At 51.1% G+C, this 25,172-nt stretch overlaps 1 protein-coding gene and 1 pseudogene across 1 annotated transcript; both read right to left on the bottom strand.

Moving 5' to 3' along the window:
* Positions 1-1,049: 1,049 nt before the first annotated feature.
* Positions 1,050-1,421, bottom strand: LOC127185520 (histone H2A-Bbd type 2/3-like; annotated as a pseudogene).
* Positions 1,422-10,432: 9,011 nt separating this feature from the next.
* LOC127185519 (X-linked lymphocyte-regulated protein 3A-like) lies at positions 10,433-17,813 on the bottom strand. Its single transcript, XM_051141951.1, has 6 exons — positions 17,726-17,813; positions 15,033-15,150; positions 14,219-14,318; positions 12,736-12,834; positions 10,581-10,676; positions 10,433-10,492 (listed from the first exon to the last, which is right to left on the bottom strand). Exons 1-6 carry the CDS (start codon positions 17,811-17,813, stop codon positions 10,433-10,435), a joined length of 561 nt encoding a protein of 186 aa, XP_050997908.1.
* Between the last annotated feature and the right edge of the window lie 7,359 nt (positions 17,814-25,172).

Genomic DNA, 25,172 nt, shown 5'->3' with positions numbered 1-25,172 from the left:
AAGCCAAAACAATCCTGTTCCTCAAAGCCAGCACCAACTGTGGTACTGTGTTATTGCAGTAAGACACAGGGTAAGGCACTGACTTCATGAAATCCATTGGTTTTGTACCATATGCCCCTTTGGCCACGTAGCACCTGGCTTCTATGTACAGGTGGTGTTACTCGGGCCTAGGTAGGGTGACAAGGGAAAAAGCACTTAGGAAAATTGGAATGCTACCCTGCCGGATGTGCTGGGTGTGTTAAGCCAGTGTTCAGCGTATGACACCATCTTTTTGAAAGCAAACATGGACGGATCCAGGAACTATAGGGAAATGTGGAATTGGTCTTGTATCACTTAATACTCAGTTGGAAAAAAGTCTGTGCTACTTGCCTCAGTCGTACTGGGTTATGCAGTTTAATACCTCTAGTTTCCAAGCCAAGAATCTTTAAGGGAATACAATTATAGCTTTAGCGAATTGGATTTCTCAGGATACTGAGCTGAAAGACAGAAAGGGACTCCAGTATTGGCTGGGAAGATGTATCTTGATTGTGCAGGGGCAATTGTGGTGTGGTTTATTGTGAAAGCAATGAGCAGCCCGGTTTGGAAAGAGAGGACCTATCCTAAAGACTTTTGAGTAGCCTCTTGCCGACAACTTCTGCGATAATGGGAAGATGCCCGTGCAGCCCAAAAGAGGCAGGGTCACCTCATCAGGAAGAACCCAGGCTGGCCGAGTGTGCAGAAGGTAAAGTAAATCCCTCCTCCCCAAGTAGCACCCTCACACCCACCCCCGTGCCCTTCCCATCTCCTAAGGAACAGCCAGAGAAGCAAGGCCATGCTTTTCTCAAACTAAAGCTTTAATAAGAACACAAGCAACCAGGGTGCCCAGGTAAGCAGGGCTGACTGTGAGAAGACTGGGTGGGATGAACTGATGGAGTGGGATGGATAGAAGGGGCAGGCAGATGGGCTGGTGGGGAACTCAGAGCCAGGAGACAGCAAGGGCTGCGACAGCGAAGGCAGCAGGGAAGGTGGCAACGGTGGGGGCAAAGGGGAACTGAGGCAGAGGCTCCTAGCTAGGGACCACTGCTGCCCTGGCGACTCCTGTGGGCCTCAGGCGGGGCCACCTGGGAGATGGTGATGGATTGGAGCAGTTGTCCAAGCAGGGCGTTGCTGTAGACAACAGCCTCCAGCAGCTGCGGGGTGATGAGCCTCTGGGCCCTTCTGCTTTGGGCCTCACCTCTTGCCTGCTCCAGTAGACTGCGCACCAGGAACTCCAGGATGGCGGTCAGGTAGATGGGCGCCCTTTTGCTCAGCCGCGGGCCATGGGCGCCCTCCCGAAGCTGGTGTTCCACCAGGCTCACGGACAAGGTCAGCTGGGCTCTGGAGGTGCGGGAGCTGCGAGACGAAGCCCCTCGACGAAGGCTGGTCTGCATGGCTCAGGGCATGTTGGCCTCTGAGCGAGACCTCACAGGTCCGCTGGCTCCACCTGGCTGCTGCGCTAGGCTGGGTGGGCCGTTGGGCTGTGGGCCTCCAGGGAGGGACCCGATGGATGATGCCAAGGCCCAATGGTCCTCCTCTGCTCCTGGTGGCTCGTCCTAGTTACCTCTCTCTCATTGGTCGCAGCCCGGTCCCGCTAGGGCACTCGTGCTGCTGATGTGGCAAGCTTCCTGGCATGTCCTCACTAGGGGCACAGAGGTCCCCTTGACATCTCTGTCGCCAGAGGAACCTTCTAGGAAATAAGATGCCCGCCGGGGATGGGGGTGGGGAAAGGGGTGCGGGGTTGGGGGTGGGGGGGGGTGGGATGGGTAGTGCTGGAAAGGGGGGCGGCATCTCAGTGTTGCCCTGGAGAACCAATCCTTCGCTATTTTCGGCTTCTATGGTACTTTCCCCGCCCCTACCCGTGAAGCATGTACTCCCTTTCCCTCTCCCCAGTACTCCTGGCACCTCTGCAGACCTGAAGCCCTTCCCCCAGTTTTGCGTGTGGAGACTCAAAGTCAGCACCCCGAGCAAGTGTCCCACACCAAGCTACAGCTTTGCGGGTCTCCGGTGCCCCGGAGCCAGTAATCTGCTTTCTGCCAAGGCAGCTGGTGCTGGAGCTGGACAGGCCCTGCAGGTGGAATCACTCAGTAATGGGTAGCCTCTTTTGGGTACCCGTGTCTGCCCCTTTCACTTAGCGTCCTGGATTCAACACGTTTCCCCCAAGGGACACAAGTTTCTTGGGGCTCCCCCACGCAGCTGCTTGAACCAGGGCTCCTGCATTCCTCTCCACAGCCGAATAATAGGGCCGAAAACACAGTGTCATCCGCTACTTCAAACTCCTCATACGAAGCACTTTTGCAACATGGTGGACTACAGTGGTGAGCAGAAATGAATCCTTCTGAGAGTTGCCTCTGTCTGGGTATCTCGTCACAGCGACGGGGAAATCACTTAAAAGGTAACCCATGGAATTGTAGCCTTCTCACAGGCTAGGTCCCACCATGAGGAGAATTCTTTGAAAATAATTTCAGAAAAGGAACACTTGCAATCATATACACATTGATTTTGACAGACTTTTCCTTTAACGAGTTTATCAGGACATACCCTACTCAAAGGTGCTTTAAATTAGCTGTTGTTAACACACGTGTTTATACATGTACTTCAGTGCTCTCTTTTATTTATTTATTCATTTCTTTATTTCTTTATTTATTTATATTCGAGTCAGAGTTTCCCTGTGTAATAGCCTTGGCTGTCCTGGACTCGCTTTGCAGACCAGGCTGGCCTAGAACTCACCGTGATCCTCCTGCCTCTGCCTCCTGAGTCCTGGGATTAAAGGTGTGGGCCAACACTGCCAGGCTTAGTGCTCTTCTTGAAAACTCTACTTCATTTGGGGTCTTTAGGCCTCAACCTCCCTTCCAACCTCTCATTGCTATCTGGAAGAGAGGAGGTTACTAGGGAGTGGGGGCCCCTTTACTTCTTCTGGCTGTTTGAGGTCGAATGGTCTTTGGGGCTATTCCGATCTCTGCCACAGTAGACACAGCCAGCCAGCAGTCTCCTAAAGGCCGCTGCTATTCTCTGCTCCAAACCACCACACTGTCCGTCCAACTCTGGTCTCTTCCTACTGCCATGGGCCAGAGGCCGATACCACCTGCCTCGCCAGGCTCTCTCTGGGCTCTCATGTATATCCCCAGAGCCTTAGACCACGCCCCTCTCCATGCAACCAGAGGAGGAAGGCCTCACCAGCGGGCTAAAGCCACTCTCACCAGGAGAAGGTTAGCAGCTCTGTGCAAACTGAAATCCCACACCGGGGATTAAAACAAAAACATATTTACATAACACAGCTGAAATTACAAAGAAACCAAAACTCCCACTACAATAAATAAGGAAGGAATTGCTTTTACTTCATTTTGAACTATTACAGTTCGTCCAAATGACTAACCAGAACTTGAACAAAGCATGTGTGAGTTATCACATTCGTATGCAAATAATTATAAGCTTGCACCTGGTAGAGATCTCCCTGCTTGAGGAGAACTTGCCAAGTTGCACATCAGTAGCTCATTCCTATGTGCTATACACTCGGGCCCTATCTTCCAAATTCTGAAAAGGCAGTCCATACAAAAATCAAGTATACTCGGCAGGTTGACAACAACAACAAAATGGGAATGCATAAGGAAGGCCTATCATTTGAAAGCCTCGTTGGTGGCTTGTGAGACACCTTATTGTTTAAGGGCACTTGTCTCTCTTGCAGAGGACCTGGGTCCATTTCCAAAAAACACAGATACACACATAAAATAAAACTTAATCTCTCTCTCTCTCGGTGTATGTGTGTGCTTGTATGGGTGTGTGGGTGTGTGTCTCCTACTGTCTAGGTCTCTCACTCTCTTTCTTTCTTCATTGTGTGTTTTGAATCTTTCCAGTACACCAATTACTGTTTTAAAGGTCACCCTTTCCTATAGAACAGTGATCTATGTTTTGGGTTTCAATTGGGTGCATTTATTATGTACATAGCAAACAAAAGTAAATATATATATATTTATATATAAAAATATACATATATGTATGTATGTATAAATGACCTACGGCATATAAATAGCAGAAACGGACAGCAACACATCATCAAATCAGGCACTTAGGATATTTAGTCGAAAAGAGTAAGGCAGCCTGGTTAAGAGAACAGAGGTAACATCGTTAAACTTGGCATTTAATACACCCGCCAGTAATGATTGGAAAGACCTGCTGAAACAGGCTGGAGTTACAGATCAAGAGGGTCCTGGGCAGAACATCCTTCCCACAGACCAGTTTCCATGTTACAGGCACTTTATACCGTGAGGGGGTCAAACGTGCTGTTACTATAGTAACCCTTGTTGGGCATGCTTCCCCTTGTAGCTATCTTAGGGATGCACGCGTTGTTTGTGTTGTTTTGGTTTTTTGTTTTTCCGAGACAGGGTTTCTCTGTGTAGCCCAGGCTGTCCTGGACTCGCCCTGTAGACCCTGCTGGCCATGAACTCACAGAGACCCGCCTGCCTCTCTGCCTGCTGAGTGCTGGGGTGACAGGTGTGCACCACCCCTGCACACGGTGGTCAAAGGCGCTGGGTTAAGGACGCATGCTTTTAAGCACCCACTGCTGTTTGTTGCTCCCCTTTTTCCCTGTCACAGAGGCAGGGTATCTAAATCAAGGGTCTCAGAGGACACTTGACATAAGCATGGTGGAATCTGGCCTAAGAGGGGCTACCTGACTGTCAGTTCTGGCTCTCAACAACCACAGGCAGCCCTTGACAATTTGCCAATATAGTATATATTACGCACTTATAACAAGCAGTGAGCCCTGAAGGTCAAAGCCATCTCAATATCACATCAATTTAGAATACCGGCAGTATGCGAATAGGCTGGAGACGCAAACAAAATGTGTGGAACACAAATATTTCTATCTCCCTATCCTCAATAGGTTTTCTAAGCATGCTCTGTGTTAACAGATACCATAAGAACACGAGCGTTTCTTAACGATACTTTAACACCTCGTTATGAAAGTCTTAGTGAGTTTTCACTTACTTTTTGAAAATGATTTATTTATGTATGTGAGTGCTCTGTCTGCATGTACACCCACATGGCAGATCACAGTACAAATGATGGCTGTGAGCCACCATGTGGTTGCTGGGAATTGAACTCAGGACCTAGGCAAGAACAGACAGTGCTCTTAACCGTGGAGACATCTCTCCAGCCCTTTCCTTACTTTTATTTTTTTAAATTAATCTTTTGCCAGTTTCATAAACTCACTCACCATGACCTAATTCAGTAAACACATTCTTTATTCTGGACCATCTAAAATCGTTGAAACGGATCCTGAAATACACTTGACAGATATAGAAAGAAAAATATGTAATGAATGTTCAGGGGAGAACAGAGGGCTTAAGCCCATTTTTTATATATATATATATATATGTGTATGTGTATAAAAGATAGTTTGGAATTGGGAAGATGGCCCAGCGATGAAGAGTGGTTACAATGCTTGCAGGAGACCTGAGTTTGGTTTTCAGCACCCACTTCAGGGGGCTCACAATCACCAGCAACTACAATTCCAGGGTAATGGCCATCCACAGACATCCAAATGCACCTGCGCAGACACACACACACACACAAAGACACAGACAATAACAAAAAAATGAATACTAAAATGAACCTTGTGCTCCTCGACACTGCTAAAATTTAATCTCAAGGTGATTTTACTATTCACAGTAATTTAGCCCAGTGGCAATACGAGAATAGGCTGGAGATTTTCATAGGAAACTGTCATTTGGTAGGAAATTTTCCTTTTCACCGGTATTAGAAGCACACATATGTTCATTCTCCAGGGTGTGAAAATCACCAGTGAGAGGCCGGCATAGCTTGCCAATGCAGAATCACTAGCCAATAAGTATAACAGAATGAAGTGCATGCACTCTGTGCCTGGGAAAAGATGGCAAAAGTTCTATACCATACAGATACTGTTCCTGTGTGAACAGTGGCTTGTGGCCTCAGTGAAATACAAGCCCCGAAAGTTTACCACAATAGGTAAATTTGCTTTCATTTACCACTTGGCTATGGTCCTCAGGGCTTTAAATAAAGTTGGTACTTAGTAGGGTCAGGTCCTCTAGTCATGGTCCAGAGAGAGGCCGCCTTAGGAGAGGCAGACAATCTGTCACCCCCACCGAAGTGCACAAGCACAGCCGACTCATACCCCCATAGCCTTGGTGCCTAGGAGAAGGCCGAGACTGCACAGCAACAGGGTCCACCTTCTCCCCACTCTCTATGGGCCTGTGTTTCCCGTTGTCTGTTACCTCCCACGTTCAGGATGCCCCTCTGGCCTACACAACGTCCTCAGCTCTGGTTTGACATGTGCCGATGAGTCTGTGCTCAGGTCCGCACACTGGAAATGATAGGGCTTAGAAGCCTTACCAGCTGTGGGGCTCTAGTGTGTTTTGGAGGAGCCCTGAAAGAATTCGATTGTGCTTGCATAAAAATGAAGTGAGCCCATGCATTGTTTACCCCTCAGGTCACCAGCAGTGTGGATGCAGCAAAGGGCGAGCTTGGCACACAGCAGAACAGAGTTGACACCTTCTTAACTGCTGACTCAGGCACTTTCGTTTTCCCCAGGAAGCTTCGCTTGCATTTCTGCACAAACAGGGCCATGACCCTTTTTGCAGGGCATGCCCAACTGGCACAGAAGGGAGCCCGATGAGAAGGGTTAGCTCCACTCTGACACAGACGTTCGGCCTGTGTCCAAACATCTCCACACCTGCATCACTTCCCTGAAAACCTGCTTCTGTGGAGGAGCAAAGAACGCAGCTCTGGTCTGCGTCCTCTGCAAGGCCATGTGCTATAGCCCTTCTTCGTATGGTCCACACTGTGCAGTGTGACAGATGCGCTGTCACTACCCAGGGCTGACTCTCAGCTGTGTGCCCAGCACCCTGGCCACTTCATCACTGGGTAATGAGTTTCCTCTCGCTCCTGAGCTGTAAAATTCGCCAACTCACATGCCCTCACCTGCTGTCTGTGATGTCACCTATGGATGACACTTTTGCATGTCACCTTGTTTGCATAGAAGAGAGAGTGGTGAAGAGGGGGTCTCTGCAGGTGTCACTGCAGGCAGTGGAACACTCAGAAAACAAGTAAGAAGAGAAACTCAGTTGAGCTGGGCAGTGGTGGCACACACCTTTAATACCAGCACTCTGGAGGCAGAGGCAGGCAGATCACTGTGAGTTCGGGGCCAGCCTGGTCTACAAACTAAGTCCAGGACAGCCTAGGCTGTTACACAGAGAAACTCTGTCTCGAAAACCAAAATCAACAAAACAACAACAACTCCCTGCCCCCAAATACTCAGCACAAGGTTGAGATTGACTTTGTCAACCAGGATCAAACTTCAGGGAGTCTGACACCAGGCGATGTGTTTACTGTCAGTATATTTAAAAACTGTGTATTGAGGGAAAGTATTTTGTGGAGTAACCCAGTCCCTAGTACACAAGGAAGTGTAATTACATAGAAACTCCACCCAGGGTACATGGCATTTCTTCCAAGAAGATGGCTTCTGAGCTTAGGCTACCTATACTAGCTTAGGGACCTCGGGGGTGGGGTGGGGCAGATCTGTCCTTGTCTCATTTATGCAGGGTAGCTTACAAGTACTCAGCCTAGAAATCATTTGTGCCGTTACATATCCCCGGTCCTGGTTATGGGAGCCTGGGGGAGCCCTTCCCTGTACAGGTACTTTAAGGGCCCCTTAGACTATTAGGTATCTCCACTCCTGGTTGTCTGAGTCATGGGGGGAGAGCGAGGGTGGAGCTCTGCCTATACTGAGGTACTGATAGAATAACAGCCATGTAAATTATTGGGTATCCCTGGCCCTGGTTGTGGGAGCTTGGGGAGCTCCAGGATATGAGGATAACCTAAGGGTCGTTTTAGATTGCTAGGCATCTCAGGGCTTTGCTGTGGGAGCTTTAGGGAGCCCCAATGTACAGGGTTATCGGGCTATAGGGATTCTAAGGTCCTAGTTTCGGGAGCTTAGGGGAGCCCCTGGCTGGACAGATAATTTAAAGGTAAATTAGACTGGTGGTTGTAGCTAGGGGGAGGCCCAGGCTGTACAGATATTGTAAGGGTCATTTAGACTATTAGGTATCTGCCATGCTTGTTGTGGGAAGTTGTTGGGGGGGGGAGCCCCTTGCTGTACAGATAATCCAAAAGTCGTTAAAACTATTCTGTATCTCGGGTCTTGCTTTTCAGAGCTCGGGGGAGCCCTTGACTGTACAGATGACAGATGGGGTCCTTTAGACTACTAGGTATCTTCAGTGCTTGTTGTGGAAGCTTGGAAGAGCCCCTGGCTGTACAGGTATCTTGAGGATCATTTAGACGGTTGGGTATATTCCTGGTCGTGGCTGTGTGACCCTGGGACGTCCCTTGCTGGACAGATAACGCAAGGCTCATTGAGGCTATGAGGTATCTCTGGTCCTGGTTGTGGGAGCATGGCATGGGGCCTGCCTCGACAAAGAACCTAAGGGTCCTTTGTAGTCTTTGTTGGAGCTCTCCAGTCCTGGCTGTAGGAGCTTGGGTTGGGAGGCTTTTGCCTGTACAGATGATCTAAGGGTCATGTAGACTGTTAGCTATCTCAGGTCCTGGTTGTGAGACCTAGGGGAGGTGGGGTCCCTGCTTGCACAGACAATGTAAGGGTGACTTGGGGTTATGAGGTATCTCGGGTCTTGGTGTTTGGAGCTTAGGGGAGCCCTCGGATGCGTAGATCACCTAAGGGTCATTTAGACTATTAGGTATCTGCAATCCTCCTTGCATGTGCTCCTGGGAGCCCCCTGGCTGTGCAGGTACTGCAAGGGTCACTGGGACTATTAGGGATGTCAGGTCCCTGGTTGGGGGAGCGCCTCCCTGTACAGATAGCATAAGGGCCATTCAGGATCATTAGGCATCTCTCGGGTATGAGCCTGAGGGAGCCCTTGATTGCACAGATATCATATGGGCCATTTAGACTATTTGATACCTCCATTCCCGGTTGTGGGAACTCAGCGAGCTCCAGGCTGCAAGTGTCATTTAGATGACTATCCATCTCCGGGCCTGGCTTTAGGGGCTTGAATATGGCCCGGCCCATCAGCTAACTCAGAGCACCTGGCTCTTTTATCGCCTCCAGTTCCCAGATTTCTGGATGGAATGGCAGGCTTTACACCTTTCCCACTGAAGAGGCAACTCTCCTTGCTTAACGTTCCTGGTTTCCCTGGAGGTCTGAGGGTGCAAGGACCTTCCTGCTCCCACAGGGTGGAACACCATGGGAGAGCTTGTGGGAAGTTCCCCCAGATAAGGCAAAGTTGAGCAAGTAAGCTGAGCCCAGAGGGGAAGGTCTCAATCACTGTGGAGGAATGCAAGTCCACGTGCAGCGAGTGGGAGATGCTGAACACACCCTGTCCTCAATGATTCCACGCACCACACCACACCACAGTGAGACAACCCACGCGCAAACCCAGGTGATGGATAACACACCTCTACACGGCAAGGGGCCGTGTTTTTTGTTCCAAGAGGTGTGAAATGCCAAGGCAGAGGGTGCAATTAGAGGACTCGTTCCTAGCAAGTCTGAAACAATTTCATGCTTCTTAAATCAAAAGCTTCCAAGAACAGTTTTCCCATGGTATACATGAAGGAAATCACAGGACAAGCTCCTTAACCATACCGGACACCTTCTGTATCTCTGCCGGTGCACATACTACACGCACAAGACATTTGAAACCCAAAACACTCTCGGTTACTCCTATCCACACAAGGGATGAAATACATAAACCATGGCGAATTAAGCTGTATTTGGACTAAGGATCCAGTCTTCGTGTGACAGACAGATGACATTAGGCAGTAGGCCACATTTAATTGATGGACCTTGTAAAGTTTGTTTGTAAGGTATGTTTTCACAAACTCACGTCACGTCACTCATGTCTGTCTTACCAGGGCAGTTTAATGGCTTCTACCAGTCCAGCCACTCTCGAGGCACAGACTTTTAAAGCATACAGACCACAGTCACTTAGGAAGCTTAAGGTCATTTCCATAGGCTCCAAGACGGAACAAATTTAAGAGCAGAATGTAAGGGGAGAACTGCGTCTTCTCCGGTCATTTCCCTGTGGAGATGACAAGGATGGACCATGCACTCTTTGGGCCTGCTAACTGGGGAAAGCAGTGCTGAGGTATGAGAACCCCGCCTACAGGCATCAATGCACTGCCGACTGGTAACTGTGGAGCTACCGAGGAAACCTGCCATTACTACCGAGGAGGGCTGGACCTTCCAACAGACACCTTTGCACTGCAGTCACACAAATCCTTGGGTTGATTTGGGTTTTAACAGAAAGCGGTGCCTTTGGGAACAGAAGAACCCAGGAAGATGGAGTTGCTGAAGCTGCAAGCTGCACCACAAGCGGCTTCACCAGGCTGGTTTCCGCTCCCCTCACAAGGGCTCTTGTTCCTCAAAGGATTATGAGAATAACAGGTCCAGGAGGGACTGTTGAGCAGCAGCAGCACTCTCTTGCTGGCGCTGTCAAGTACAAGGGCATATTAAACGGGATTTAAAGCAAATAGTGCCTGTCCACCCTCGTGTTGTATGGGAAAGACTCGGTACTCACGTTGACCATCAGCATTTTCATTTCCAAGGTCTCTATGAGACGCCTCAGCTCTTCAGCCACGGAATTTCCCCGAGAGTCCCTCAGCAACTCAAGTTTCTAAAGTGAAGAGACAGGTGCAGAAATCAGCTCCCGGTCACCTTGGCTTACAAATGCGAAGAGCAACATTTATAAGGGAGCAAAGGCGGTAAAGGAGACGGTACGATCACCCCAAAACTAGCACACGCCATGTGCAACGTGAAGACCAAAATGCCCACCAAAGCGGCACAGACACTGCCACTTCCCAATGCCCTGGTACAAGTTCAAGTCAGGAGCTCTTAGGCATGGGGGCGGCCCACGGCAAGGGTGCTTGCCTAACATGTGTGAGACGCTGGAAGGCCTCACACTTCACAGCAAGAAGAAAAGCAAGCAGAGACAAATGAAAGCAGACAACATGAGGCAGCAGCCCATTTACCGCTATTCTTTGCCAGGCAGAATACCCCGCCCGGTACTATGACTACTGCACCCCTGAAATTAAAAATCAAGGTCTCCTACCGCACCCCTACCGCCGCCCACAGTTCCTTTTTCAGAGAGAGCACACACCACATCTAAGCGGTTTTGTTAAATACAGTGGAGAGATGATGAACCTTTGCAGGATCTCTTCCACAGTCTGGTGATGCGGGGACCATAGAAAGAGGAACAACACCGAGACCTTAACCTTGGAATGGGCAGGCAGGTTTCTGGGCCACCGAGTTGTCAAAAGAATGACATTTCAGCAGGAACAGACACTGGCAGTGCTGGCTTTCTGAAGGGACAATCAGAAGAGAGCTAGGGTCGAATCCTTTCCACTCAGTTGTTTTGGGTCATCTTAATTACTCTGGATGATCAAAGTTTTAGCCGCAACTTGAACAAGCCAATTCACATCAAGTAAGTCTGAAGAAAACCACAGAATGCTGCATCTAATTCTTTTGTCCATAGCTATGCGCCTTGCAGACAGCATGGGCGAACCTGCTTAGGAGGAACTTACGAAGCCGGGCCTACTTACACAGGGTAACTCTCGATTCACAATCTCCCAGTCTCCCGCTTACTTTTCCCACTGGGTACCACATCTGGGAGCCGTCTTACATTCACAACTGCTCTCAAGGCTGAGGGGTCAGTAGAGACTGCCCCGTTCTTCCCGTGAGAACGTCAGCATTATCTCCTCAGAGCGACCTTCTGCGTTGTTTTCCCGTGCCTCAGGTGTGTGGGAATTGAACTGGTGAATAAAGTCAAGAGTCCTGCAGCACTGACTGCAGCCTACCCTGTGTTTCTGACTTAAGTCCTGCCACACTTTCTTATTTCCCTTCTTTTATTTCTCAGTCCTCGCTCCCTGATCTAGGGTCTGTTGGGTACTGTCAGAGCGGGCTCTGGCAGGGAAGACAGTTTCAGCGGACGAGGAACGGGCTCCAGAAGCATAAAGAGCCAGCTTGAGCTCCCCAGCACACGTATTAAAAGCCAGGCCTGCACCTGGGGCACATCGAAGTGACACACAGAACTGGGTGGGGCACGGCAGGCAGATCCTTGGGGACCTGGAGAACAGCCAGGCAAACCATAGTGGTGAGCTCAAGGACCACTGAGCCATCCTGTCTCAAAAAGATACGATGGAGCCAGGCATAGTGGTACAGGCCTTTAATCCCAGTACTCGGAGGGCAGAGGCAGGCAGGAGGATCTCTGTGAGTCTTGAGCCCAGCCCTGGAGTACCTAGTGAGTCCCAGGGGAGCCAGAACTACATCTGGGAAAAAAAAAAGAGGAAATAAAAAAGATTAAAGATATGATGAAGAGTGACTGAAGGTGCCCAGAGCTGACTTGTGGCCTACACACATACATGCACATTGAAACATGCGCTGTGAGACAGGATGAGGCGATCTGAAAAGCACTGATGCCTTATACAATACGAACAACCCTGGATGAGGTTACCAAGGCAGCAGTTGCTGCTTCTAATGCGTCTCCTAACCACAAGTGAATCCTAAAACTAAAGACCCATTTTGTACTTAGGTTTACAGGGAACATGGAACAGGAGGATAATGCTGGAAGGTGTTTACAGGTCACTTTCCAAAGGCGGCGACCAAAGCACGGAGGGAATGCCAGAATATTCCATGTCCCCCGTGTACAGGTTGCTTTGTCAGAATGTAGAACAGACCTCCAAGTATTGCTCGCACAGTGATTTAAATTCCTCCATCCTCTCCTTCTGAAGGGTCAGGGATTGGTGAACCAACTTCCGTTGCTCCATAAACATAGTCTGCAAACACAGACAGCAAAAGGTGTAAAGAGCAATTCAGGGGGAAACAGAAAGCTTACGGAAAGTCAATTGTGTATCCTATTTCTGCAAAAGAGACGGAATGAAACGACTGTCAGAGTTTTCCAGTTAACACGATGGACGGATGTACATGAGACACGTAACGGGAAGACCACTCATTGGACGGGAAGGGTCCCCACCTAACAGTATTCTAAACATTCCTGTGAGTTCCGGAAGACTTGAAAACTCGGCCATCAGGGGCCTCCAGATCTGGTGAACTCTCTGTATGTACAGAATTGACCTTGAGTGTCCCCATCTTTTGTCACTCCAGCACACAGGAGCCCACTCCCTTTACTCCTTTCCAGCAAGGGCAGAGCCAACAGTAAGATGCTTAACAGCGATCGAGTCTCTAAGACTTGCTTCAGATACTGTTCTGGACCAATATAGGAAGACACATCGAAGGGAATCTTTTGGACCAATTCTGTGAGATAGGGGATTTTTAAGTATCTCTCCTTCCACACCTGGGAACCTGGGGCCCTACACTGTTTTCCCGAGTCAGCACAACTAGCAAGGGGCTGGACTGTGTGACTGCGCTGCAATAGTTGGCATTTCAGAGGCCAAGCTTCTGACCACCTGGCTGGATGGTGCCTCCAATCCCCCTCGGGAATCCGGCCTCTGCTTCTCCATTTTGGGAAGCCAGAATCTTCAGGACGGCAGCCCCATCCATGGCCAGGAAGATGGAGCCCTCATGGACAGCACAGTTCAGAGTCCAGTAGCTACGCCCCCCCCCCCATGGCCTCTCTAAACCTCAGTCCCATCTCCGGTTTAAAGGCCAGTCAGTTGTCATCACACCTCCTCTTCCATCGTGGCCTGAAGCCTTTCCCCTCTTCACCTATGGGACTGGTCTGGTCTGACCTGCAATGCAGCCTCTGAAAGCTGAGTCTCCACCTGCTCTGCCACAGCCACACTGACTGCTCCCAGGCTTCATCCCAGATCACTGTGTCAGAAGGCTGTGTGGGCCTGCTGCTCCTGGGTGTCCGCACATCTTGGATCATGAAGGGCACACCCCCTCAGCATACTCTCCCATACCTTCCCCTGAACTCTCTCTAGGAAGTGACAGCTCAGACCCCCGACTCCACACACACTCTACCCCCACGCTGGCTCCTCACTCAACTACACACACACACACACACACACACACACACACACACACTGTCCCCCACACTGGTTCCTCACTCAGTCATCTCTCTGCAGAAAAGGAACAAGTCTCTCTTCTCACCACAGACAACACCCTGCTTGTCTGCCTGAGCTCATGTCCTGTCTCTTTCCATCCTGACTTGGCGATGCTGACACAAGGGACTCCTTCCCAGCTAAGCCAGATACTCACAGCGAGATTTTCTGCCTGATTCTTGACTTGATGTGCATCTGCGGTTAACTTCCTATTCAAACTCAGGATCTGAAGAGAAGAGTCTTCATAAAGTTTCTGCCTATAAAAGACAACAGTGTGTGTGATACTCCTGCACAGCATGAGGAAATTGCCCTGAAAGCCCGACTGACTTGCCCTCCCTAACTCTATGGATGGACAGAGGTGGAAAGGGTCCTCTGTGGTTTTCCTCCCATTAACATTCTGACAGGGAAAAGGGAAATGAGGTGGATTCTGTGGTCTTTCACTAAGGGCATCTGCTCCTCCTTGGTCGAGAGAGAAGTCGCTTCGCAGCTCCTAGGGCCAGAATTCTGCAGAGGCCTCCCTAGTCTTCCTCGCGTTCACGCCAGTGAGGACTTCCTTACGGAAGTGTGGCGAACACCGCTCTTGAATTCTGAACAACAGCGCAGGTGAGAGAGAATTTCACTTCCTATTGCACTGAACTGCCGATCCACTGCTGGGGTCAATGCTTTGAGGGTTCCAAGCTCACTGCACCCAGCATGTGCATGCCACACCCAACCTCCCTTACTGCTACACGGATTCAGCTGCGCTGTGCCCAGACACCTTATTTCGTCCTTAGGAAACAGGGCTGACTTCAGTTACCACAATTTGAGGGTACCACACAAAAGGAAGTCTATTCTATAGAAAAACCAAGACGAATACACTTTCCAACAGAGCCAGTGGGCCTCATTGCTGGTCCTCGACCTCTTGCCATCCTCCTTAACTAAGCAACCGTCAACGGGCCTGGGATCAAAGCACCAAGAAGCCACAACCTTACCTTTGCTCACACTGGAGTTTTAGAACATCCTCCACCTTCTGCTCCATGGCTTGGAAAGACACGGTGAGGATGGCTCTGAATCCTCCTCTGTTTCCATGACGACAGTTCTGAATGGGCGCTGTATTGAAATGCAATCTCGTAAGCATTCCCACAAAGCTACCTTGGTGGTGCTGGAGAGACGCTTGTCATCAATACATGGAAATGCTACGTCAATGGAAAGACTGTCTGCCTCCTCTCCTTCAGCCAGCGATTCTAGTGCCTTATGACGTTAATGTGAAATGGGACAGTTGCATTTTAGTGTCTGTGTATTCCATAGAAAATAGCATGGAGGGGACTTAGCAAAAAGTGTATCAAGTCACCGTGTAGCTTCGTTAACCGAGACCCCGTCTACAAAGTGTAACCTTAACCAACATACTAGGCACACTTCACCTCAAGGACACGTTCATAGGGACTCCTGGGATACTTTACACAAAAGTACAAAAGCAGTCCATTAACAGAAATCTCCAAAGGCTCACAGATGAGTAATTAATGGCAGCGCCGTTATTATTGTAGCCATCGAGGCTTTTAGACAGACCGGATGACGTAGAGATCGTGGATCATTTAAAGGGGGAGAAACCCCACACTGATCTGTGGGAAGGTCTGCGGTGACTGGGGATTGAACCTGGAGTCTTGAGCACAGTAGGCAGGAGCTCTCCCACCCAGCCCCACCCCTAACCAGAGTCCTGAAGAGTGTCTACATGGAACTTTCCCTCAGAAAATTCTGGAGCTCTCCCAGCCCGTCCTCAGTTTGCAATTCCTTTAACAGTTCATGTGACTAACGTCTGAACGCCATTTAAAGCAGGACTCAGTCTGATCATACAGTGGTCGCAGGCTACCAGTGCTGACTTCAGTTTTCCACTGTGTGTGCTATTTGTTGCACATGAAACAGTGGGCAGCCACTTAAGAGGTCTTGGCACTCACAACCCCCCGCCCCCAACACACACACAAAAGAACTGGTCTAGAGTACAAATCAGTGAAGCAAAAATGTGGTATTAAAAACAGATACGTCCCTCGGGTGGATAAACCCCAGAAAGGCACATCAGCTCATCCGAGGTGTAAATATCTCACAGCGAGGAGGTAAGAGTCTTTTCACCACAGGCGCCATGTTCTTCCAACCGAAAACGAACGTGAAGTAGAGAGCTGGCAATGTGATGAACACAACTTTGACACTGCGTGTGTGAGAACAAGGCACCCAACACACGTCTCTTGTCTGCCAAGTAATAGCTTGCTCGCCTTTCACTTCTTTGTGTCAAACCGTTTCCTCAAATTCCTAGTGTCCCTCTCCTAGAACATACCTTCAAATTTTTCAAATAAATCCTGTATTTCCTTCCTGCCAAAAAAAAAAATGATATTAAATTTTTACTTCAGTCTGTACAGAAGGCTACTTTTGTTGCGTGAGTGGAGGAAGTGGAGTGGGCCACGAGGCCTACACTCAGTTCACGGTTCAAGAGTGGACACTGACTTTTCTAGATTTCTTTGCGTGCAAGGGAAGGGCATGTGCGCACGTGTGATGCCGTCAGAGATAGAAGTGGGGTGTCCTCCTCTACCCGTCTCCACCTTACCCGTGTCAGACAAGGTCTCTGACAGGACTTGCCGCCTGCTGTGGGCGTGGGATTATCATTTTGTACCACACTGAACATCTGACCAGCTGACTGCAGGGTGAGTGTTTTGGGGCCTCTGAGCTCCACGGGCACAGGACGTTCATGGTCTGTACACATCTCACTTACTGCGGCGTCTCTTTCTTATTTTCCTCAAATCTCAGTTTATCCTGTTGGGCTGTCTGGCGGTGAGGAAGTATCAGCAACCCTCTTGCCTCTGCCACCCCCCACGCCCTGGGCCTGAAAGGTGTGCACTGGTCCTGCGGATATGAACTCAGGGTCTGGTTTCTGTACACCCAGCACTCTTTCACTGAACCATCTCTCCAGCCTGACTCTTCTAAATGTATTTTATGAATGGGTTTGGTTTATTTTTTTTGTTTTTTGTTTTTCTTTTTCTTTTTGAAGTATCACCTGGCATGTTGCCCTTCTGTTCCTGAGGAAGGAAAGTCCTCCCTACTGGCATAAAGGACTTCTTCATTGGCTGTATTAAAGACAAAGGGGAAGATATTGTGAGACAAAGTGTGCCGTTCTCATCATCCCCCACAGGAAACAGCTTCACCAAGAGGTTTCTAGAACCTATAGTCACCAACAACTACTGCCACTTTTTAAAGAGAGCATGCACACAAACAATCAACACACTCACATAGACGTACTCACTCATATACACTCATGCACACGCGCGCGCGCACACACACACACACACACACACACAAACACACACACACTGCCCCGACCCTCGGAGCAGCTTCTGTAGGCACCTCTACACACCTTCCAGACAGTCCCTGGGACCCATGTGCTCCCAGAGAGGCATGTTGACTAGAAAGAGCCGCCTCCTGAGCCTTGCAGGGTTCCTGTGGAGTGGGGATGTCAGGTAGGGGAACCTAAATCCACAAACAAGCTTGAGAAACCTTATCAGCATCTGGAAGCTCCTGCTTTTCCGACAAACGTCCATGTAACACATCCACTCAGTGTTCTACCTTCAGAGAGATTTTAGGATGTCCCCTGTGGTGGACGCAGCCCTACAGGAGCCCTTCTTTTTCTGTCTTGTTTCATCACCTGGAGCCAATACATCTGGGTTCTGGGTGTCATCTGATGGGAGATTTGGATTCTGCCTTGAGCCCATGCCGGCGCCGTCAGTGTCCATCCTGGCCAGGACCTTCTTGGGCTAGAAAGGATGCCTGGAACTTCAGATGCCGGGAGGGATTACAGAATAGCAATGGGAACAAGGACCAGGACCCCACAGGGTGTGGGCAGTAGTCTTGGCACTTTACAGGAGCAGTGAGAGGGCAAGAGGATGTCACCAGTGTCCTGGCCTGCTGTCCCATTTCCCTGTCTGAACCCGGAGCTCCCCAATCCACCTACCACCCAAGGACAGTACCCTCTGCTGCTTTCCCAACCCTCGGATGGGGAAATCCTGGGCCATTCCCCCATAAAACGAGGCACCTAATGCTGGAGTCTCACTGGGGTTTACTCAGTCAGCAGGGCCACATCCCCCAGCCCATAAGCTGTCCCACTTACCCTTCCCAACCCCTGCAGACCTCATGACCTGTCCCTGGCCTCTGGCCTCGCCTTCCGGGGCCTAGTGCAGTCCCATTTGGAAGTGAAGACCCTGGTGTCACCTCACAGGTTTTCCTTGGGCATGCCTCTTTGTGATGCCGCTTCCCTAACTCGTGAGGTGAGCTAAGGCTCCTCTCTGATCCCTGTTCCAACTGGCCAGCAATAGAACTGAGTTCCCCAGTAGCCAATCAACCCCTGCCGCCCCCGCCCCCCAGGCCAGGATACCCTCCTCCCCCGGGAGCCTCCTTCTTCTCAGAGGATGGTCAGCCATACCCATCTAGGCCCCACCTCCCAGTGCCCCTCTCTCTCTGAAAGGCTGGAAAGGCAGAGACTCCCAGGATGAAGTGGCCTGAACTGGCACCTGTGGGATTTGGATGTAGAAGCCTCTGTTTGGTGAAGGGGCCCATCCATGCCCCATCCCAGTCACACGGGGTAGGGGGGGTCCCGAGTGGTGGGATTTCTGCTGAGGCAAGGCCCATGGCTGCACATAAGCAGGGCCCAGGTGTCCGCTGAGGACTCCAGCCAGATGCAAGGAGCATAGGTGGAAGGCCATCCATTCCTCTTCTACACGCCACGCTCACACTCAGCTCTTCAATCCTGCCACCCTCTGGACCCCTTTTCCCCCACTGCCCACGGTGGTCACTACCAAGTGGAAGAGAGTCTTCCAAACGTCACAACACAGATAAACCTGGACCCTTTCGCCTCAACATCCCACTCTCATCCACAAAGGGCTGTGGATCCTGCCTCACCCTGCTTTCTCACCACCAGGGGCTCTAGACTCAAGCTGCTGATACCCTGTCACTCACCCAGGTGACCACACTTCCAAGGCACTTGCTCTGGGAGGCCCCACCTCCAGGACTGGATCTCTGATTAGCAAGGACACCACTATGCTGGCATGCCTGAGGCTGCCTAAAGACACTCCCAAAGGGGTGAGGCCTGTCCATCAGCCACCCATTCCCAACTTGAGCCATGCTGGCTGTGCGTGTGCTTGTGCCAAGTGCCCAGAGATCCTCTTCCCCTTGAGACTAGCCAAGTATGTCAGGGTCCTGCCTATGGACCCATCACAGAGAGACGCAGGCGTCTACTCAGGACCCTATGGCTTCAAAACACACGCGCCGGCATGCGCGCCTGTACACACACATATGCGCACCTGTCCAGAAAAGGACATATGCACAAGGACGTACGGACACGCACACGGAAACACACACGGACACACACGCACACCCACACACCAAAAAAAAAAGAAAAACAAAAACAAAAACAAAAACAACGAACCAAACAACAAAAACAAAACAACCCCAGAGGGTGCTACTGATGTGTAAAGCCCCCACTCCCTCTCCCAACCCACTGACAGCCCCACCCACTCTACTAGGGCCCTGCTGCCCTCATCTCCCCCTTTAAAAAAAACTCTTGGCCCTGGTGCTTCGCCCATCTCGGATTCAATCAAAGCTCGCGAAGTCACCTCAGGGGCTCTCCTGGACCCTCTCACTTGGTGATCCCACAGTCCTGCCACAAGGCCTTTAGTGTTTCCTGATGCCTCTCACCCACTTCTGGAGACGCACCCCAGGAAGTCCAGCAGAAGCACTCACCCACCTAGGCCCCTCAGCTCCCCCAGAGAGCAGCCCTCCCCTCAGAGGCCAATCCTGCCTACTTTAGGCCCACATTCCAATACAACGCTCTCTGATTGGCTGAGTAATGTTCGCGCATGCGCACTGGCTGCCAGCACCCTGTGCCTGCATCATGGGCCCCAGCCTGCCTCCTCCTGAGGTCACACTTGCTTTCCTGTCAGCTGATGGCCCATGGCTTCATTTCGCTGGGCCAGCCATAGGCACAGCCGGTTATGCCCAACTTCTTATGTGTGTATCTCTGAGTGGCTGGAACAGGAAGAAGCACGAATGTGTGCCAGGGGCCCTGGGGCGTGGGCGGTGGGGTTGTCCCACGTGGGGTCCAACGGGTCACACGTGCGAGGCTGCTATAACATGCGCGCGCGCAAAGAGAGCTCGGCAGAGACTGGAGCAATAGGCACACCTGTAGCTCCCTCCAGCACACTTGGGCACAGCCTTTGCGCATTAAGGGAAGGGTCCACTGTTCTTTTCTCTCCACGTGGTGCTCCTGGGGCGGGCTGGCCCCGAGGCTCTGTCTTGGAGGTCTCAGGCGTTCGGGCTGGCCCTTAACAGTACTCAGATGTTGGGGAAGATGGTGGACACCACGAGTCCCTGACGCTACCACACTGTCAGGCTGGGACATCCCAGGCCACTTGTTCCTCCAACCTCTTCTCTGACCGACACTCCAGGGCACCCAGTCCAGTCTGCAGCTAAAGCCAGACAGGCACATTCTCCTGTCCCAGGCCCCCTTGGGCCCGTTGCCTTGGGATCCCTGCCATCATCCCCCAAGGGCTGTGGTCCAAGCCTTTCTCTTCTTGACTCCCCTACCCAGGAGATGCCCTTTTCACTCACTTGCTCACCTAGGGGACCCTTACCCACCACACCATTGGGGGCTTCTTTCCGTTCAGAGAGCAGTCACAGCTAGTTAGTTTAGGCCCAGCCATTTCAAGGTTGGTTTTCCCGACCCCAGACCCCAACACACTTGTTGTTTTTGCTGGAAGGGAATGGTCACATGTGAGGCAGGCCCCGCAGGGCCAAAGGAGTGCAGTGGCCCATCCATGCTTGCTTGCGTGCATGACCTACTTTCTACAGGCAAGCCTGGCAATGCACTCTCTCTTCCCCAGGGGCTGTGGATAAAGACCACCTGTGACTTGCCACCGCTGGAACCTTGCCACGGAGTCCCTGATTATTCACTCACACACCTTTACCACCCTTACGCTGCAGGGAACCCTCAGAAATTTCTACTTTTAGAGGGACAAAGTTCACATCCAGTTAAAGTCCGCCTTCCCGAGTATACAGTTGTGCCTGGTGAAATCACCCCCATTCCTGGGGGGAGACCATTCGATTCAGGTCTTGTACAAGGCGGCCTTAGTTAAGGTGTGCACGTTGCTGCAATACAATGCCCTAACCAAGGCAGCAGTAGAGAAGAAAGAGGTCACTTGGGGCTTCAAGTCCCAGGGGGGTAGCGTCCACAGTGGCAGGGAAAGAGGGTGACAGACATGGCAACTGCAGCTGGAAGCTGGACCGGAGGGCTCCCCTCTCAAACTGGAGACAGGAAGTAAAGAGAAAAAACTCCACATGGAGTGAGTCCTTTCAGGCTTCAGGACCTCCTTCCTCCAGATGGATTAATCTCCTAAGCCTCCCCAAACAGCCACAGTTTGATTTCATGGTGCAAAGTAAGGAAAAAGGGGGCAGGAAATAGAGCAAATTCTGACCTGACCAGAGCACCCTGACTGCACCAGTCAGCACAGCATGAGGGGGCAGCTGGTCAGATTTCTTCTGGGAATGGGTGAGAGGTTTCTTGTGTCAGAGGAAACCTATGCAGCTGTTGGGGGGGCCATGAGGATTAGACATTCCTGAGAAACTTATGATCTCCTCTTCCTGGGACAGTGTCCCCAAACCAGGCAGTCCAGGCTGACACCCCTGCCTGCCCCAGCCCGGAGAGATAGATGCGATGGAACCTATCTCCAGAGTGGCAATGGCAGGTCTTGGGGAACTTCTTGTTTTCCACAGCAGCCGGGGCGTTCTAACATCCAGGAACAGGAACAGGTGGACCCAGCATTCAAATGCCAGAGAGTATGGGGCACATCTCCTACAAACCAGCACACTGGTGAAGCTGGGGTGGAGACTCCCCAAACTGGCCCCATGTTAAAAACAATGCAGTTGCCAGGGTTCAGGTAGTTCCTGTGGACTGAGCTCACCCCCAAAGCAACGGGGGCCACTGAAGAGGTGGGGTAAAACTGCCTTTAAACCCAGCAACCGCCCTGTGCGGCCACATGCATGCTTCTGTACTTGGACCTGCTGCTCGCTGGCCCCTGCTCTCCCATCTAATAGAAGGCTACTGAATGGGATGTCGAGGGCCAGTGCCAAAAAGCTACTATTGCCTGATGGAGTTTTTCCTCTTCCCTTGGGGGGGTCTCTTAGCCATCAGCCCGTGAGAGCCAGGGGTGGGGGTTGGCCATCGGCCCGTGAAGGCCGGGGGGGGGTGGCACGTGGTGGGGGGAACAGAATGTAAGGGCCAGTGCTCTTGAGACCATGAGCCCGATGGAGAATGACCACTCTGACAAGTGCTTCAGGAAGCTAGTTCAACTTTATTCAGGGTTAAGAAAGGCTATTCAGTCCATGGGGAATTGATTGAGGGGAGGGGTGGGGTGTTAGCTCTTCCAGCGTAGGTGTCCATGATTGGTTGAAATTAGGCACTTTAAGGATGCTTATTTGCATTTGTCTGCATGCTCCTATTTTTTAATGGGGAACACCATACCTAATTATCCTACAAGCTAGGGGACAGGAGAGCTGGCAGGGAGCTGTGTCAAGGGCCATACACGAAATGTGGTCAGGGGCAGCTATGTGTAAAGACACTCTCCAGGTGTGGTGAGGCAGAGAGCAGGAGGCCCTGCTGTGGAGAGGGAGGCCTGCACCTAACACCAAGCTCAGAGTGCCTATCCTGACTGGGAGGACTGCAATCTCAGACAGCAGGGTACTCCCAACCCAGTGATGCAGCTGTGGCCCACCAGAGACATGCATTTTCCTCTCCCCAGCTGAAAACGGCTTGATGGCACAGTTTCTAGGAAACCAGGATACCAAAGCAGGAGCAAGCCTTTGAGCCAGACTGGTCATTTGCGCACATGTATGGTGGGCCCTGGAGGCACAAGGGCAAGCATGTCTGGGCCACCAGGCCTCCATGCGTCCTGTGACAGCGTCAGCCATTTCTCTCCTTACAAACAGACCTAATGGCTCTGTGTCTGCTTCCTCCTGTTGCCTCCTTTACACAGAGCACCTTTTGTTGCTTCGTCTTAGAAAAGCGTTCATGGCAGGTGAGCGGCCTGGGATGCCTGAAGTGTTTAAAGAATCCACCATGGCTAGTCGTGCATTCCCTCCCACTTGCTGCACTGGCTATCCATTCTTGTTTCACTTTCCCAATGAGGACCAGACTGGAAACGTGGACCTCTGCTAAGGAGGAGCAGTCACGTTGCTTCCTGTGTGAGGAATGAATGAAGCCGTGGAGGCCATGTGGTCTTCTTGTCTCCCCACCCTCACCCCATCCGCACCCCACCTGGACCCGCCTTGGGGCCTTGGGTTTCCTTTTTTCTTTTTTTAACAAAAGGAAACTGGTGGCCACCTTACTCTTGTAGTCCCTGAAGACATACGGGTGGGATGTTGGAAGGAAGTTGAGGCCTAAACACCCCAAAGAAAGTAGAGTTTTTAAGAAGAGCGTTAAGCCTGGTAGTGGGAGCTCATGCCTTTAATCCCAGGACTCAAGAGGCAGAGGCAGGAGGATCACGGTGAGTTGAAGGCCAGCCTGGTCTCCAAAGCGAGTCCAGGACAGCCAAGGCTAGTACACAGAGAGACCCTGACTCGAAAATAAAATAAAATAAAATAAAATGAAAATAAATAAATAACAGAGAGCACTAAAGTCCAGGTATAAACACATGTGTTAACAACAGCTAATTTAAAGCGCCTTTGAGCAGGCTGTGTCCTGATTTTCCATGCCCTCCTCTGGCAGGGGTTCCTGGAAGAGAGCATCTTTGGAAAGCCAAGGCGGGAAAAATGACTTAATTCACACAGGAAATCCAGCTGCTGAAATGCAGAGTGCCACCTGTGCAGTAAGTCAAGGAGCAGAGCTTTACCTGCTGGCCCTTTCTCTCTACTGACACCCACTCCTCAGCGGTGCAGGAAGAAGGGAACTCTCTCCACCACCTTGCCCACAGCTACAGCATTCCCCTACTCACAGCAGCTACCTCAGTGTTCAGTTAAAGGTAGCCCCTGAAGGCCAAATGACAATTTACCCTTCAAAAACATCGTCTGAGAGACATAACTGTCACGTGAGTCCCGCTGGCTCTCAGTGACCACCTTCTCACCATGCACACACAGACTGTGGGGTTGGAAAGAAAGTCCTGGGCCCGCCAAGATCTGCCCAAGATCGGTGCGTGGCATTCTGGCGCCAGATGTGACCTGAGGAGAGTGTCCTGGGTCCTGTCACCTGAGGAAAGTATCCTGTGCCCTGTCACCTCAGGAACATATCCTGAGTCCTAATACCTGGTCACTCACCTGGAGGAACACACCTCACCAAGGTTGCCCAGAACCCTGCTTCCCCTCGCGAGGGTGGTCATGGCTAGTCAGTCCTCACTTTGGAAAATATCAGGCTTCTGTGGAAAAGCACGTGCATATGCGTGTACCCATCCACTCACTCCTTTTCCTTGGTTACATCTACCTGGAATCATGCCTACCTGAACAGGAAATTGTGCTCTCGTGGCCTGGAAGGGCCCCAAACAGGCACAGATGTGTTTTATGTAGAGCCAACTGTGGAAGTGTGGACCTGGATGAGTGTCTCTGTGCGCAAGGTCGTCAGCAAGGGCCCTGTGGCAGAGCCTTAGCCCTTCTGCGAGCACACAGGCTTTCCTGCCCACTCTGCTCACTCCCTGCATTGTATCAAAGCTTTCCCACACCACCCTTGCTGGCCTCCTCCACTCTGAGGTGGAATTCAGGCTCCTGACCTTGGCCTCGGGGACTATCCTGGGTGCCAATACCTAGTCACTCACTTACAGGGACATACATAGCTCACCACAATCCCAGAGACCCTCTTTCTCCTGGGGGGGCTCTGGAGGGGCTTCTCAGGCATCCCTCACTCCTGGAAAGCATTCTACCTTAGGGTAAATCATGTCTGCTCTCTGTGGACCTGGGCAAAGCTGTTCCATCTGGTGAACCTCCTACCCCTCCCGCCACTGCCCCCACTGCCATACCCTCCATACCCAACCCTGGCCCCCACCTTTTCACTCTCCCTCCCCATGAGCAAAAATGCTTGACTTGGAGCTGTCACGTGTGCTTCCATAAACTGGGGGCTC

The sequence above is a fragment of the Acomys russatus genome, chromosome X (assembly GCF_903995435.1).
Source record: "Acomys russatus chromosome X, mAcoRus1.1, whole genome shotgun sequence".
Classification (NCBI taxonomy): domain Eukaryota; kingdom Metazoa; phylum Chordata; class Mammalia; order Rodentia; family Muridae; genus Acomys; species Acomys russatus.
The sequence above is the reverse complement of the archived record's forward strand: the minus strand, read 5'-3'. Positions and strand labels throughout refer to the sequence as shown.

Excerpts from the sequence above, each read along its gene's own strand:
- LOC127185519 (XM_051141951.1), bottom strand. The coding sequence starts at position 17,813 with ATGGACACTGACGGCGCCGGCATGGGCTCAAGGCAGAATCCAAATCTC. Across the intron at positions 10,677-12,735 it reads TGTGCGAGCAATACTTGGAG|AAACTTGAGTTGCTGAGGGA; the intron begins GTCTGTTCTACA and ends TCTTCACTTTAG. Across the intron at positions 10,493-10,580 it reads TGAAAATGCTGATGGTCAAC|CGCCAGCAAGAGAGTGCTGC; the intron begins GTGAGTACCGAG and ends TGTACTTGACAG.